General features: G+C 36.2%; 1 protein-coding gene across 7 annotated transcripts in view; it reads left to right on the forward strand.

Annotated features, from left to right (window-relative positions):
• Positions 1-15,211, forward strand: part of Krit1 (KRIT1, ankyrin repeat containing) — a 41,360-nt gene extending 26,149 nt beyond the window's left edge. For 2 of the 7 annotated variants that reach the window (NR_033173.1, NM_030675.3), the window contains 5 exons: positions 1,302-1,468; positions 2,192-2,279; positions 2,716-2,922; positions 7,474-7,590; positions 11,570-15,211. Coding sequence is in view for 6 of the 7 variants with exons in the window: in NM_030675.3 (NP_109600.2) it covers positions 1,302-1,468; positions 2,192-2,279; positions 2,716-2,922; positions 7,474-7,590; positions 11,570-11,638 (648 nt within the window). In the remaining variant the exon portion in view is untranslated. The remainder of the gene's footprint in view (positions 1-1,301; positions 1,469-2,191; positions 2,280-2,715; positions 2,923-7,473; positions 7,591-11,569) is intronic. The other 5 variants (XM_006503617.3, XM_006503618.4, XM_030254911.1 and 2 more) reach the window with 4 other exon arrangements.
• The last annotated feature ends 391 nt before the right edge of the window (positions 15,212-15,602 follow it).

The raw sequence follows: 15,602 nt of genomic DNA on the forward strand, positions 1-15,602 counted from the left end.
GTATGTTAGAGTGTCTGGGAGTGGACCTTCCTCTGGGTGGTATAGGACTGGCTGCAGAGTTCAGGCCCTGGCAAGGTCTGCTCAGGGCACCAACCCAGACTGGAAGGAATCTGTGCTACTGGTTGGATGGCAGTCCTGTGTCCTTGGGTCCAGCAGGTTCCAGTTACTCCCTGTCGTCTTGGGACAGATGTTGAGTCCTCCTCACCACTGATCCTATCCATAAAGGCTTTTTAACTTAAAATTAAGTTTCCATAATAATATCTGGTATCCAAATTAACATTTTTCCCCAATTATTTCAGAAATTCTTTATAAGCTCTCATCTGCAGGATGTAGTCGGTGTTCATACTTTGTATTTGGTTCCTATTAGTATCTTTTAAATTAGAATGGTCTTGTCATATATATATATATTTTTTTTTTTAACAGAAAAATCTGTTTCTGTGGTGTGGTTTTGTTGTGTTTGATGGGGGGTGGAATTTTTTTTAAGGATTGTGTGGATAAAATATTATAAGCTAAAAAAATGTTTTATTTGGTTTATCAGAATCTTTCAACCATAAAGACTTGGTGTTATGACTTATATTTGGAAATACTCAGACTATAATTATTATTTCTGAGTAGAAATATATGTATAGTCTAACATTGTCAGTATTAATCCTATTAGATAAGTTGTCTAAATGTAAGAAAATACTATACTCTTCCTTTAATGTATTTGAAAGTATAAATAAGTGTTTGCCTTAAAAGAAGCTTATTTCAACCTCATTTGTCCTTCTAAGAATTGACACATTTGATCTTTTAAGATTTTGAAAAGCATAGATAATAGAAAAATGTTTTATGAATTTAAAGATTTAGATAAACTTGTGCTATAACTTTTTAACAGCATAAACTGTGATCATATTTATAGATAGGCAAATTGTATGCCACCTATGGCCACACCCTGCCTGCTGCCTATTCTCATGCAGCCTGTACACTGAAGAGTTTTTATAGAACATTAGTAGCTTAAAAACAACGTCTCACATGTGAAGATTTATTTCAGGTTTCCATATCTATATAAAAGTTGATGCTTTCATGCTGTAATATTTATAATAGATTATGTGACTCATAAATATATGACTTAAAATATTGTTGTATGACTTTTTAAAAATATGCTTGTTAACCCCTGCTCTAGTATAGTAATAGCATATACACACAGCATACACACACAGTTATATAGTTGTAGCTTGTTATATTGGGTAAGAAAAAGTTGTATAAAAGGTTTGCAAAGTAAATTGTAGCTTAATAACCAAGTTATATTTCTTTCTTTTAAGATTGAAGACCCACTAGCTATTCTTATTCTCTTTGATGAAGCCAGATATAATTTACTGAAGGGCTTTTATACAGCTCCTGATGCTAAACTGATAACACTGGCAAGTCTACTGTTACAAATAGTTTATGGGAATTATGAGAGTAAAAAGCACAAACAAGGTTTCTTAAAGTAAGTATTTAATACAATGCATGGTTTTTCAAATGCTCAAGATTCTCTTTAACCAACACAGTTTTAATATTACTGCAAAGTGTTTATGCATTGTTAGCCAGGTACGGTGGCACCTGCTCATAATCAATGAGACTAAGACCGGACAAAGGACCGTAAGTCAGACCAGCCTGGGCTGCATAGGAAGACCTTGTCTCAGACAGACAGGCTGTTTATACATTGGTTTAGTATTAAATAATACAAAACATTAAGTAAAAGAAAAAAAAAACTATTCTAAAGCATTTATTGGTTTTTGGTTCATAAAACATTTCAAAGTTTTACTTATATATATTGTACTTGATATAATTTCCCCTTATGGTTTTTCTTTGTTTATTTTGTGTTTAATTAAGTTTACTAAAACTTTTTCTTAATAAAAGAAAAATTATGAGTCAGATATTTAAGAATCCCACCATATAAAGTTGTTTGATATTTAATCCTTGAGAGAAAATAGAGGTTTTAGCATGTCTAAAGTTTTTTTAATGTGATCTTTCAACTTTTGAAAATATTTTCTGGTTATTGAAGAAGGAAACATTAAACTGATAATATTAAGATTTTGGAACATTTTGTTTTAAAACATCATATTCGGCTTAAAATTTCCATTATTTGGTACCATTTGTGACAGAAGGATTATTGTACTTTAGCTACTAAAAATGACTTATTTAAGGATATTGGCATGTGTACTTCCAGTGAAGAAACTCTGAAATCCATCGTACCTATTACTAAACTGAAAAGTAAGGCGCCTCACTGGATAAACCGAATACTCCATGAGTACAAGGTAAGCTGCCCCACAGAAATGGAGGTGCCTGTAGCTGTTTGTATTAGTGTTATAACGTTTTAAACACTAATTTAAAATCCTGGGATTAAAAATTAATTTTCTAGTTCACAGTGCCCGAAACTGAAAGTAGCAAGAAGTGCTTGTTTTTAGAGTATCGCCGCCTTCTGTGTGCTTTCTGTGTGTTGAATACTCTGGTAAAGGCTAGAGTTAGAGCTGAAGTAATGTACTCTCCTTACCCATCGCATTTACAGTCCTACTAGAAGAGAGAACACTGTGGATCTTAGCTGCTTTATTTTTAATATTAAGGCAACAAGCGAAAAAATTCACTTGGGATAATATACCGTGACTTCATTCTTGTTTGGGACATTGATTTTAGAAATGGCTAGTTAACCCGTTTGCTTTATTAAAAGGTCGCATCTCTTTACTCTGTTTTCAGAATCTGAGTCTGAGTGAGGGCGTCAGTAAGGAAATGCACCACCTGCAGCGCATGTTCCTACAGAACTGCTGGGAGATCCCTACGTACGGAGCCGCCTTCTTCACAGGACAGATATTTACAAAGGCAAGCCCAAGCAATCATAAAGTCATCCCTGTGTATGTAGGAGTGAATATAAAAGGACTTCATCTCCTGAACATGGAAACTAAGGTAGCTCTTAACCTATTTTTGAGTAGTTATAGCACGTATTGTTTAGAATAGCTTCTCCGTCTTCCTTGAAGAATCTAGAAATGGCATTAATTACAATATATCCATCAATTGTAATATATTTTTGCATTTGTAATACTTATTGTCCATATAATATAATAAATAGTATTTGGGTTAAAATGATGTTTTTAATGTTACATTTATGTGAAAAGGGTGCTGAACTTTTCAGTGTGCTAATATTGCTGTAAAAATTGTAGGAGTTGAAGACTATCTTTGTATAAATGCAGATTTATTTCTATAAGATAACTTTTGTTTTTTTGAGACAGGTTCTTATTCTGTAGCTCTGGCATCCTGGAACTCACTATGTAGACCAGGCTGGCCTCGAACTCACAGAGATTTGCCTCACTTAGCCTCCTAAATGCTAGGCATGCACCACTACATGTCTCATATATTTCATTTTAAAAAACATAGAATCTATTGATGCCTTTAGAGACAGGAGACAAATCATTTCAAAATCAAATTAAAAGACACTTTTCATTATGCATCTGTATAGCCTTCTATAAAAAAAAATTAAAAAAAAAAAAAACCAAAAACTGCCATACAGTGGATGACTTATAAACAACAGGTACTTGTTTCTGACAGTTCTAAAAGCCTGAGATTATGAAACTACCCGGATTTTCATTTTTTCTCACACAGAGGGAAAGTAATACCCAAACATAGTAGCATTTATCTATAATCCCAGCATCTGTGGGTTTAGGGTAAGAAGGTTGTGTATGACTCTGAAGCTAGCCTAACCTAAAATACATAGTAAGACCAATTAGGAGGAGGTAGTGTGGGAGGACTCCAGACTTAAGAAAGAAATGTGTAGTGTATGACGAAATTTTATTTTGAAAATGAAGATTAGTTATAAGAAGCTCTTCTGAGAAAAAGATCTAGTGTGCAAGGGAATATGACCATTCATTAGATAGTTCTTTTAGCTTTGTTCTTATATTTATTTTTTATTTTTCTTGTGTCTGTTATAAGCATAATTATGTGTCATACAGTATGTTCTTGTGAGTGCAGTTGCCCTCAGAGGCTACAGGGGTCAGACACCCTGGAGCTGGAGTTACAATTTGTTGTGAGCAGCCCTAGGCTGAGAATCAAATCCAGGTCCTCTAGAGTGCTCTTAACTGATGGGCCATTTTTCTAGGTTCAGTACAGAGACAGTTATTTTTAACATATTCAACACGTCTAGGCAGGATGAACATCTTTCTACTTTATAATAGTAATCTGGTAAAAATCTTGCCTCACTTATTAAGATTTGTCAAAGTTAGATCATGTTCCAAAGGACATTTTAGTTTGGAAATTTTATGAATTTTTTTCTTCTCATCTTTGTGTCATATTGTGGAGTCTTTGTTTTGTTTTGTTTGAAGTTTTGTGCTTTGGGTATGGGTGATTTACCTGTGTGTAAGTCTATGTACCTCATGTGTACATGGTCCTCAAGGAAGTCAGAAGAGAGCGCTGGATCCCCTGAGCTAGAATTACAGACAGCTGTGATGTGAGCTGCCATGTGGTTGCTGGGTATAGAACCTGGGTCCTTTGGAAGATCATTCAGTGCTCTTAACCACTGAGCCACCTCTTCAGCTCTGGAGTCTCTTCTTAGAATAACCTGATTACGTATAGTCATTCATGTAAACTTGCCATCAGCCTTTTAGTCAACAGTTATCTTACAATGCTGCTAACATGTGGGAGGATCTAGAGAATAAAATACAAACAAAGGACAGAATAACAGATTTTCATACTTGACATAGAGTTTGATGTCTTGAAATTCCTTACTGCTTGCTTCTGGGCATTGCTTATTTCTGTTAAAACTGGTTTATAAACACATAGACTACTGTTATGTGGTTTGTGGCCATTTTTCTATTTCTGTGAACTAAGCTTGTTTAAAAGAAATGAAAAGCTGGCCACTGAAGTGCCTGTTGGTAACCCCAGTGCCCAGTGAGTAAGAACAAGTGTATCCCTGAAGCTCGGGGCTATCCAGTCTAGTAAAAGAGCATACAGGTTCAGTGGGAGGAGACCCTATGTTAAAAGATAAGGCAACCAGGGTCTGAGGAAGTGACTCAGCATTGACTTCTGGACTCCATGTGCATTCAGAGCCACACACCTACAAAAAGAAAGAAAAGAAGAGAGAAGAAAATGAGAAAAATGCACAGTTTCCAGATGTTTTTTGTCTGCTAGTTGTGTACCTGTGTTCACAGATCCCTCCTGGTAGAACTGGATGATAATGCTGTGAAGGTGACACCACTGGTTCTCTGAGCTGTAGGGTTTGGCTTTTGGTAGCATTTCAAGTTTGAATAACAGTAAAATGTTTTATAAAGCATTCCAATGATGGACTGATGAATTAGCAATCTAATGCAACATTTTATATTTTAATAATATTCTGATTCAGGAGTTGGATAATTGAGAAATCAGGCAAAAGGATTAGTTATTAGTTGACAGACTTCTTTTTCAGAATAAGATACTCAATTTCTAAGTAGAGGGCTAGAGAGATGGCTCAGGTTAAGAGCACTTACTGTTCTTGCAGAAGACACACACACACAAATAAAAAATAAACCTTAAAAATAAGTGAACAGATAAAAATATAACTGGCAATGCTATTCTTAGGTGTACAAAAAGGTGATTGAGCCAAAGAGGAAACATGGTTTGCTCCTAAGCTACTGATACGTTTATAGTACCTTTGAAAGATCTAAGATGATTGTAGTTTTTAGTCATCATGTCCTTTAGAAATTGATTCTCTGGAGAAACTAGAACTAGCAGCGTTTTTTTTTTTGGGTTTTTCTCTTTTTTTAATGTCAATTATCTTCTGTCTTCTTTCTCTTTGAAGTCGTGGAAGCAGTCCATCAGAAAGTACAGTTCATCAGAGACTGGTCTGTTCTACTCATATAAAATGAACTGTGTTGTTACTCAGTGTTTCCGGTGTGGTGAACTATGTTTGTTCCTATGTCGTTGATTTTATTAAATAGCAGTATTCATCCATGCAGAATTGAGTTTGTGCACACATGCCGTTCTGCAGAGCACATTGTTTTCATCCCTGCTGCCATGTCTGCTGGCTGCTGGACATGCCTTCTCAATCCGCTGCCTTCCCTTTTGCTGTTTCCAGCTAACCCTTTCATTTATGACTTCTTCATTCATTTTACTCTTGTTTCTTAGTTTCTTGACAATTGCAGGTTTTGCCGTTTTACAATGGCAGCTTTTTCCTTCTGGAGAAGTCTGATCACATCAAAAGACCATGTGGGCCCTTGTCTTGGGTCTTAAGAATCCTTTCTTCATTGCATGTAGTGCTCTAACAGCAGATTTTATTGTAATGTATGGGGTCAGTTGTACTTTTATTGGAAATCTGATCTCCATAACATTGAGACTTGCTACCTGAACCTGTTTTCTCCTTTGCCTTTGCCTTTTTTTTCTTTTTCTTTTTCTTTTTCCCTTTTTCTTGGTCTTTTCTTTTCTTTCTTTTTTTTTTTTTTAGACGTATAAAAGGGCTTATTTTTAGCTTTAATTTAAAAAATAATTCAGGTGATTAGGTGTACTCATTTTAAATTTCTACTATGCTTTCATTGGTTTCAGTCTATACCTTACTAAATAGCTATTTTCACATATCTTACAAAGTTGGATTTTACAACACATATATTTATACAGATATCATACATTTATATGAATGATATATGATATACATAAAGGCTATACATATATATGATATATACATATACCTACACATGATGAATGAGAATATTGTACTATACTTCATATATCTAACTTCTACATGTCAACAAAAACAAGCTTTTAGCAATAAGAAAAATATGTGTTGAATGCCTATGTAAGTATAGCATTTTTAGGAAAGTTATAAGAGTAGCTTACCCTAACATTGTTTCTTAAATATTTCTATGGAATTTAAAAAGAATATATTTCTAATATTTGTTTTTCTTATTTCTACAATAAATAATAACAAATCAGTGCACTTATATTCAGTGTAATGAAATTGCTGAGGTCATCCTAGAAGTCCCACTGTAAATTCAGAATTAAAAGTACTGTGTATATATTCATGAAAGGTACTGAATATATTACTTTTTAACCTGCATAAAATAAGAGCTTGTTTGACTGTGCTCCAAGTCACTGAGAATGGGCGTCTGTCTATAAGAATGTTTGTTAGTCTGATACAAGCACTGTTATTGTTCATGGTAGTCTCTGGAGTTGGCCTTGTGGGTCCTTCAGGCTCTGTGAAGTTGGTGTGGGTTCTGTAAAGAGACTTTAAGAAAATGATATCCAGAACAGTTACATTTAATGATAATTATAAACACGTAAGTGATAGTAAGTTTTGTTGCATTTCTCATTTAGGACAATTGTTAGCATTCTGAGACAAGGGTCTCATATAGCTGGTCTCTAACTGTTAGCCAAGGATAACCCTGAATTTCTGATCTTCAGCTTCTACCTCCCAAGAAGTAGGATTTAACAAGGCATGACTGAGTAAATGTTACCTTTAGCTCTATTTTAGCATAATACTTTGTAATTCTGTTGCAGGCATTACTCATCAGTCTCAAGTACTGTTGCTTTACGTGGCAGCTGGGAGATGCTGGTACTTGTTTTCAAATCCATAGTATGGAAAATAAAATGAGCTTTATAGTACACACAAAACAGGCAAGTACTAATTAATTAGCTTGACTAATAATAGTAAAGTGTAGTTTTACTAAAGTTCTTTTTTTTTAATACTTAATTCATTTAACTTCCCTGGAAACCTTTAGTATTAGATGAAAATGGGATTCCCTTCTTAATTAAAGGAGCCAGAAACTTGACAAACTAATATATTTCTGTTTTAAAGCAGTTAAGCTCTTCCTTATACCATTTTCTGTAATTCTGACTAGTTATTCCCTGTCTTCTTCTTAAAGTTCTCCCCTTTCTTGACCAGTATACTATGTGAACTATACTCTGGGTGGCATTTTTAACCATCGTCAAGATCTACATAAATTCTTCCCCTATTCCCAATTTATTTTTCTTTTTTAAAAAAGTTTTTAATTGAAGGATAATTATATCACTTTCCACCTTTCCTATCCTCCCTCCAGTATCTTCCACGTACCCTTCCTCCAGGCCCTCCTACCCCACCCCAAGTTGATATCCTCTTTTTCTTTATTATTGTTACATATATGTGTGTATGTATGTACACACATGTGTACATGTACACAAATATAAACACAACCTGCTGAAGCCATTTTTGTTGCTTGTGTGTTTATGGTTTCTGGGCTAACTACCCTGCATTGAACAACCAAAAAGGGGGCTCATTCTTGAGAGAGTCTCATTCTTCATCCAGCAGTCATTAGTTTGCTATAGTAGTTCTTTATCTAGGAGTAGGATCTTTGTAAAATTGCTCCCTTCCATTGTAACATGTCTATATTTATATTGTCATTGTTCAGGTCTTACTTATCCAGCTATTTCTAGGAGAGACTATTTCACAATGGATTGTCAGAGTCTGGTATTCTGGCTTTGTGATCTTCCATCTTCTCTCCTGCAGTGGTCCCTGAGCCATAGATCTAGGAGCCATAGTGTAGATGTATTAGTTGGTAGGTACTTGGTTTCCCATGCTCCATTGATCTCTGCCTTGTATCCAGTTATAGTTTTCTGTGATGCCCTCCATCTGCTGTGAGGAAAGGCTTCTTTGGTGAGGGGTGGCTTTACACTTATCTGTTGGTATAAGGATAAGATTCAGAATGTAATAAGGAATTATACTTGTCTGGCAAAGCGGATGGATGTTCTAAGGTCCATGATTTCACTAGTTGTGGGAAATTGGCTAGGTTTCTAGTACCAGGCATGATTTCCCTCTTGTGCCTTAGGTCCAGTTAGATAGTTGTTGATCATCACTGGCATGTAAATGCTATTTACTGCTCCTTTATGCATATCTCGCCGTACTGGTAATTGCCATGGCTCATAGGTGTCATGCAGCTGGATAGGACTGCTTAATTGCTTCCTTGGCAGCTTTCATAGTATTTTCTGAAACTTTGAAAGCTAGACCACACAGAAGAGGCTTTCAGGTCAGATCCATCTCAAAATATCCAACTTCTGTGTCCTAAGTGAGCAGTGTCTTTATCAATAGGGGGCTACTTCCAGCCTCAACCCAGAGAGACAACCAAGGACTGTATCAGTAGTCTATTTGTTTGGAGAGTCACCTGTACTCCCTGTCCAACCATTGTAGGAGGTTTCTCATTCCTAGTACTAGAGTCCTTGTTAATTTATGTCTTGTGGGAAGCTCTGTGTGTTGTGTGTGTATGTGTGTGCGCGCGCACCCGCGCATATGTACGCATGTACATACACTTACATGTTTTGTGTATGATTTTAGGTAAATATAAAATATGATTCCTTTATCTTACCCCTTCCTCTGTCCTTCTGTGTTGACCTCCCTCTATCCTCCTCTGTCCCTTCTGATTAGTTTTTGTTTGAAGTTGATTTTCTCAGATATTAGGATAGCAGTACCTGCTTGCTCCTTTATCCCATTTGCTTGGAATATTTTTTTCTCTCCTTTTACTTTAAGGTCGTCTCTATCTTTAATGCTAAAATGAATTTCTTCTAGACAACACATAGATGGATTGTTTCTTAATCCAAGCTTGTCCGTTTCTTTTGATTGGTGACTTGAGGCCAATAATATTAAGTTACTATTGAAAGGTGTATGTAGCTTGTAGTCACCTTGATCTTTTTTGCTGGTTTGTGTTCGTAGTTGAATTTTGTCTCTCCCCAACCTCACCCTGCCGCTCAAGGTCTCTTGGCTTTATTTATTCCTCTCTTTAGTTCAAAGCATTGCTTCCAATATTGTGTTTAGTGTTTTTGTTGTAGTTGGGTATGAATTTTTATAGGCTGTTTGGATCGTGGATGTTTTTCTTTCTCTGTCAGCCATAGTAGATAGTTTTGCTGGTTACAGGAGTCTGTCAGCCATGGTAGATAGTTTTGCTGGTTACAATAGTCTGCCAGCTATGGTAGATAGTTTTGCTGGTTACAGTAGTCTAGTTTTGCAATGGTGCTCTGTCTTTTAGAACTTGGAGTGCATTCCTCTAGGCTTTTATGGCTTTCTGAGTTTCCGTTGAGAAATCAGGTGTTATTCTGATAGGTTTTCCTATGTATGTGACTTGTAGAGAGTTGTTCTCTCTTTTGTTATGTATACTTAGTGTTTTAATTGTGATATACTTTTGGATGCTTCTTTTTTGGTCTTCTTTGGTGTTCTGTGTCCATCTTGTATCTGTTGATGTGTCTTTGGTTTGGGCAGGTTTCCATGTATCATTTTGTTAAAGATCTGGTTTATGTCATTGAATGCCCTAGGATTCTTTTCCCTCTTCTGTGCCTGTAATTCAAAGATTTTATCTTTCACTAGTATCCCACATTTCTTGTATGTTTCTTTTCTATGCTCTTTTAGTTTTTAAATTTCTTTTCATTTATATAGTCTAGATCTTTTTATGTTCTAGTCCAGGTATCTGTCATCTGCTTGACTCAGATTGATTCTACTTGTTTCTCATTGGCATTTTAAGTTTTTCAATTACCTCTTCATTTCAGCTTGTGTTTCTCTTTCAATTTCAGTTTCCAAATCCTGAGTTATTTTTGTTATTTTTCTCAGCTGCAAGTATTTTCTTGGGCAGCACTCAAGTGTTTATTGTTATCCTCTTGGAGTTCAATAAAGTATTTGTATCTTCTTTTAATTCCTTGAATTTTTTGCTAATGTTAATGATTATTCTTTTAGTCTTATGTCCTGAGGTTCATCTAGGTAGTTCTCATTACAAAACACTTCTGTAGAACTGGTTGGTGGGTTTGATGGGAGACATGCTGTTTTGGCCAATCATACTGCCTTTGTTTTTGCCATTTAACCTGGGCATGTGGACTCCTGTGTTGGCTGTGTGCCTGATGTAATAATATGGCTTTCCTTAGGTTGAGCCATGAGGCAGATATGTGATCTAAAGTAGGCCAAGTAAGCTGGTGGGTAAACTATTTAACTGAACCAGAGAAAGATGGCTCTGAACCTACAGGGCTGAGGCCAGGCAAAGGGAGTTCTTTTTTTCTGTTTATTTATTTTTAATTGGATATTTTCTTTATTTACGTTTCAAATATTATCCTCTTCTCCACCCCCCCCCCCGCATCCAAAACCCCCATCCCATCCCTCTTCCCCCTGCTTATATGAGGGTGTTTACCCACCCACCCACCTACTCCTGTCCTGGCATTCTCCTACACTGGGGCATCAAGCCTTCACAGGATCAAGGGCTTCTCTCATTGATGCCCGACAAAGCCGTCCTCTGCTACATATGTGGCTGGAGCCATGGGACCCTCTATGTGTACTCTTTGGTTGGTGGTTTAATCTCCAGGAGCTCTGGGGGGTCTGGTTGGTTGATACTGTTTTTCTTTCTGTGGGGTTGCAAGCTCCTTCAGTTGCAAAGGGAGTTCTTAAATGAAAAGGGTTCACGCATGCAGGTCTAGAACTAAGTTTGTGGGTTTGCAGATGTGTTCGATCTGCCCAATTTCTTGACATGCTCTCTCTTCCTAATAAAGTTACCTTTCAAATAAATAAGTATGAAAATGTCTACTACACTATATGTCTTCTAAGCTTTTTATAGGATTCATATTTGATGTTACTGTATGTTTTATTTTGTAGGCTGGCCTTGTGGTAAAGCTGCTAATGAAGTTAAATGGACAACTAATGCCCTCTGAAAGAAATTCATGAAAAGAATTTGAATTTGAGTACAAACCACCACATTTTGTAATGTAGATTTTTTTCCATGAAAGATTTCTGAAAATATGACTTAACAAAGCATGTAGTTTCATATAGTATGTATATGCTGTTACATATATTGTACAGAATCTGTACTCATGTTTGGTGTGTAATATACCACTTAGTTTTGTATGATATGCTCATAAGCTCTTCTAATTTTTGAGAGAAACACATAAAAATAGATCAGCAGTCTGGATTATATTAGACAAAATAGTATGCTTTATAAAAAGTTATTTTTGGTAAATAGTAAAGAATTTAGTGTGGAATGTGATGAAATTAAAATATAGCTTTGATATAATTTTGTGTGTTACTTCAAATATTCTGAAAACCAACATGATTTGAATAAATAAAATGTATTTTGTACTTGAATCTATTATTTAAACCATTTCTTCTGTAATCTATAAGCCTATCTTAAGGTGTTTTTAAACCTCTTAATTAAAGGTGTCTCTACCACAAGATGGGTTTCCTTGCATCGGTCCTAGTGTCTTTACACACTGATGAGTCCAGACGCTCACTCCCTGCACAGTTTTCCATCCTCTGGGTGTACCAAGGATGGTTTGGGAATAATTTCTTAATTTTAAATCTCAGATCTAATTAAATTAGACCACTGGCTGTCATATCAAAGCACACACACAAGCAGATAATTTTTATGTCATTTTCTACTCTTGACATTAACTTTTTATTCTAAATGATACTATATGTAAGCCTTATTAATATTAGAATTATGTAGTTAAGTGAGGCTATTTTTTACTAACCCTCCCCATGCCCCCCTTTCCTTCTAACACTCTTCCCTGCTTAAACCTTTCCATTCCTATTTCTACTTTTACAGCACCTGTGATATAACACCTGACACCCCTTCAATAGTCCCTTTCTAGTGTCCTGGCTTGTACAGGCACTCCAAGTTAAACACAGTTCAGTCTATGATCCACAAATCAGAGAGAACATTTGGCATTTGTATTTTCTGGATGTGGGTTACTTCATGCAGTATAATTTTCCAGTTCCACTCATTAACCTTCAATTGTAATAATTTAACTCATTTTACAGATGAATAGAATTCCATTGTACATATGTATGTGTGTATGGGTGGGTAGGTGGACGGATGGGTGGATCTATAGCTAGATAACATTTTCATTTTCCTTCTATCTTTTGATGAACTGGTCCCATTTCCTGCATATTGTCAAGAGCAGCAATGAACAGGAATGGTCCCACATCTCTATGAGGCTTGAGAGCCCTGTGGGGTAAATGCCCAGGAGTGGGACGGCTACCACGTGGAGATTCTACTTTGAGCTTTGCAAAGAGCCTCCACACTGATCTCTCCAGAGGATGCACCAGTCGACACTCTCACCATCAATGAGATGTTCCTCTTCCTCTTACCAAAGTTTTCATTTTCATTTGCCAAGTGACTAACTGAACCTTTTTCTTAAATGTAATTTGTTATATGTGAGGGTTTTATATACAGTCAGTGTGCGTTGTAACAGTATCTATTAAAAGTCAATTAAGTTAATCTAAAATGCTAACCTAGCTACATAGCACATTTGACATGATTGCCCAGATGGGAAGGGAAAACATTGATTTACAATAACTTGTAACCCTTTTGGATTCTGAAAATGTTCATATATCTATCGATGTGGAACTTGTTAACGTGTTTAGCAGCCATACATATTTTTTCTTTTGAGAAATCTCTCTCTGTTCAGATCTATGACTCATTTTTAATTGAGCTACTTGTTTTCTTGGTGTTTTGTTTTTTGAGTTGAATACTTAATAGCAATCATGTTGGACATAGATCTAGCAAAGACTTGCTCTCATCTCCTAGCCTGGAGGCTACGTCTTCCCTTGATTGATCACTTCCTCTGCTGTACAGAAGCTCTCACTTTTTTCTTCAGTCGTTGGCCATATACCCTGAGCAACCAGAGCCCCACTGAGGAAAGTCCTTATCTATAGCTCTATCGTGTACAGAGTCCCTACTTTTTTTCCTAGTTTCAGATTGTCTGTGGCATTCTTCAGTCAATATGAAGCTGGGTTTTTTGTGCAGGGTTAGAAATAGTGAAGTCACTTCCGTCTAATGCATGTAGACATCAGTTTTCCCAACGCCATTCATTGAAGATGCCGTTTTCTTTTTTAAAAATTAAGTGGCTGTAATGGCGTGACTTATGTCTGGGTCTTCTCTTTCGCTGATTTAAATGCATTTTTATGCCAGTATCACAATTTTTTTTGGTTTTGCTTTTGTTTAGTGTGGGTTTTCAAGACAGGGTTTCTCTATGTCCTAGAACTCAGACTGGCCTCGAACTCAGAGAGCTTCCTTTTTCTGCTAGGATTAAAGATAGGTGTCACCATCACCTAGCACCATGCCATTTTGTATTAATGTGACTGCAGTATATCTTGAAACCAGATGTGGTGGTTTGAATGAAAATAGCCCCTTTGACTCACAAGTTTGAATGTTTGATTCCCAGTTGGTAAGGCTGTTTGGGAAGAATTAGGAGATAAATCCTTGTTGGAGGAGGTGTATGAGGCCCAGTCCCCTCTCTGCCTCCTGCTAATGAATCAGATGGAAGGTTCTCAGCTTACATATCATGTAAGCACATGCTAGTGGCCATGTCTGACCACCTGTTGCTGTTTCCTACCACAGTGGTCGTAGACTAACACCCTGTAACTGTTAGCAAGCCCCCAGTTAATGCTTTCTTTCATAAGTTGCCTTGATCATGGTATCTCTTCACTGTAGTAGAACAATAACTAAGACACTGGGTATGGTAATGCCTTCTGTATTATGTTTGCCTAGGACTGCTTTGGATATCTGTGATCTTTGTACTTCTATATCAATGTTAAGATTTTTGTTTTTCAGTTTCTGTGAGTATGGCATGAGAATTTTGATTGGAATAGCATTGGTCCTGTCTATTGCTTTTATTAGGATAGTTTCTTTCACAACTTTAAGTCTTATCCATTAGCATGGGATGTCTTTCAGTCTTTGTTTTCTTTGAACCTATGGGTTTTGGGATTGTTTGTTTACTGTTGTCAATTCCCTGATTTCTCTAAGTGTGCCATTGGTATGCAGTGGATTTTTATGTTAATCTTGTATACTGCTGCTTTGCTGAAAGTCTAGATCAGCTCTAGTTTCCTGATGATATGTTAGGGTTTCTTGTGTGTAGTATTGTATCACCAACTGACAGCGATACTTGACTTGTTTCCCAGTCCTATCTTTTTTATTTCCTTCTCTTTGTCATGTTGCTGTACCTTGAACACTATTTTAAATAGAAGTAGAGAATGGCCAGCCTCATATTGTCCCTGATTTTAATAGAATTGCCTCACGTTTTTCTCCATTGAGCATTTTATTGACTATGAGTCATATGTAGCTTTCATTGGATTGAAGTATACTCTCTACGGGGTTTCTCAAAGGATACATTTTCACTGTGAACTGTATTTACTCATAACTGCCCAAATTTCTTCAGTTGATGAGTGAGCAGACAAGTATATCCATATATGCAATAGGATGCTACTCAACAATAAACAATTGATGAACATTATATGAATATGACCACGAATATGAAGTTCCAGTTCACTGAAATAAGCCAGACTCAGAAGGTTAGCATTCCTTTTAGGGAACATTCTGGAAAAGATAAAACCACAGGGCAGACGGTATATAGCGGTTACTGGATGAAAGGATGGGTGTGGATAAACATGGGAACATAAAGGAGAAATGTAAAGAATGTGGGGGAAAGGGAAGAATATTCTCTGATGGTTGAAATAGCATGTGACAAAATTCAGTTGGATCAGAGTCTATACATAAATTTTAAACACATTTTTAAAAAAGAAGTAGTTTTTGTACAAGTTTGAAAACTTTTTTAAGGGGGGGGAGGGCTTAATAGAAATGTGTAAGTACCCAAATTTACTTAATGTCTAGTCAAAGAAAACTATTAGATAA

The sequence above is a fragment of the Mus musculus genome, chromosome 5, assembly GCF_000001635.26.
Source record: "Mus musculus strain C57BL/6J chromosome 5, GRCm38.p6 C57BL/6J".
NCBI lineage: Eukaryota > Metazoa > Chordata > Mammalia > Rodentia > Muridae > Mus > Mus musculus.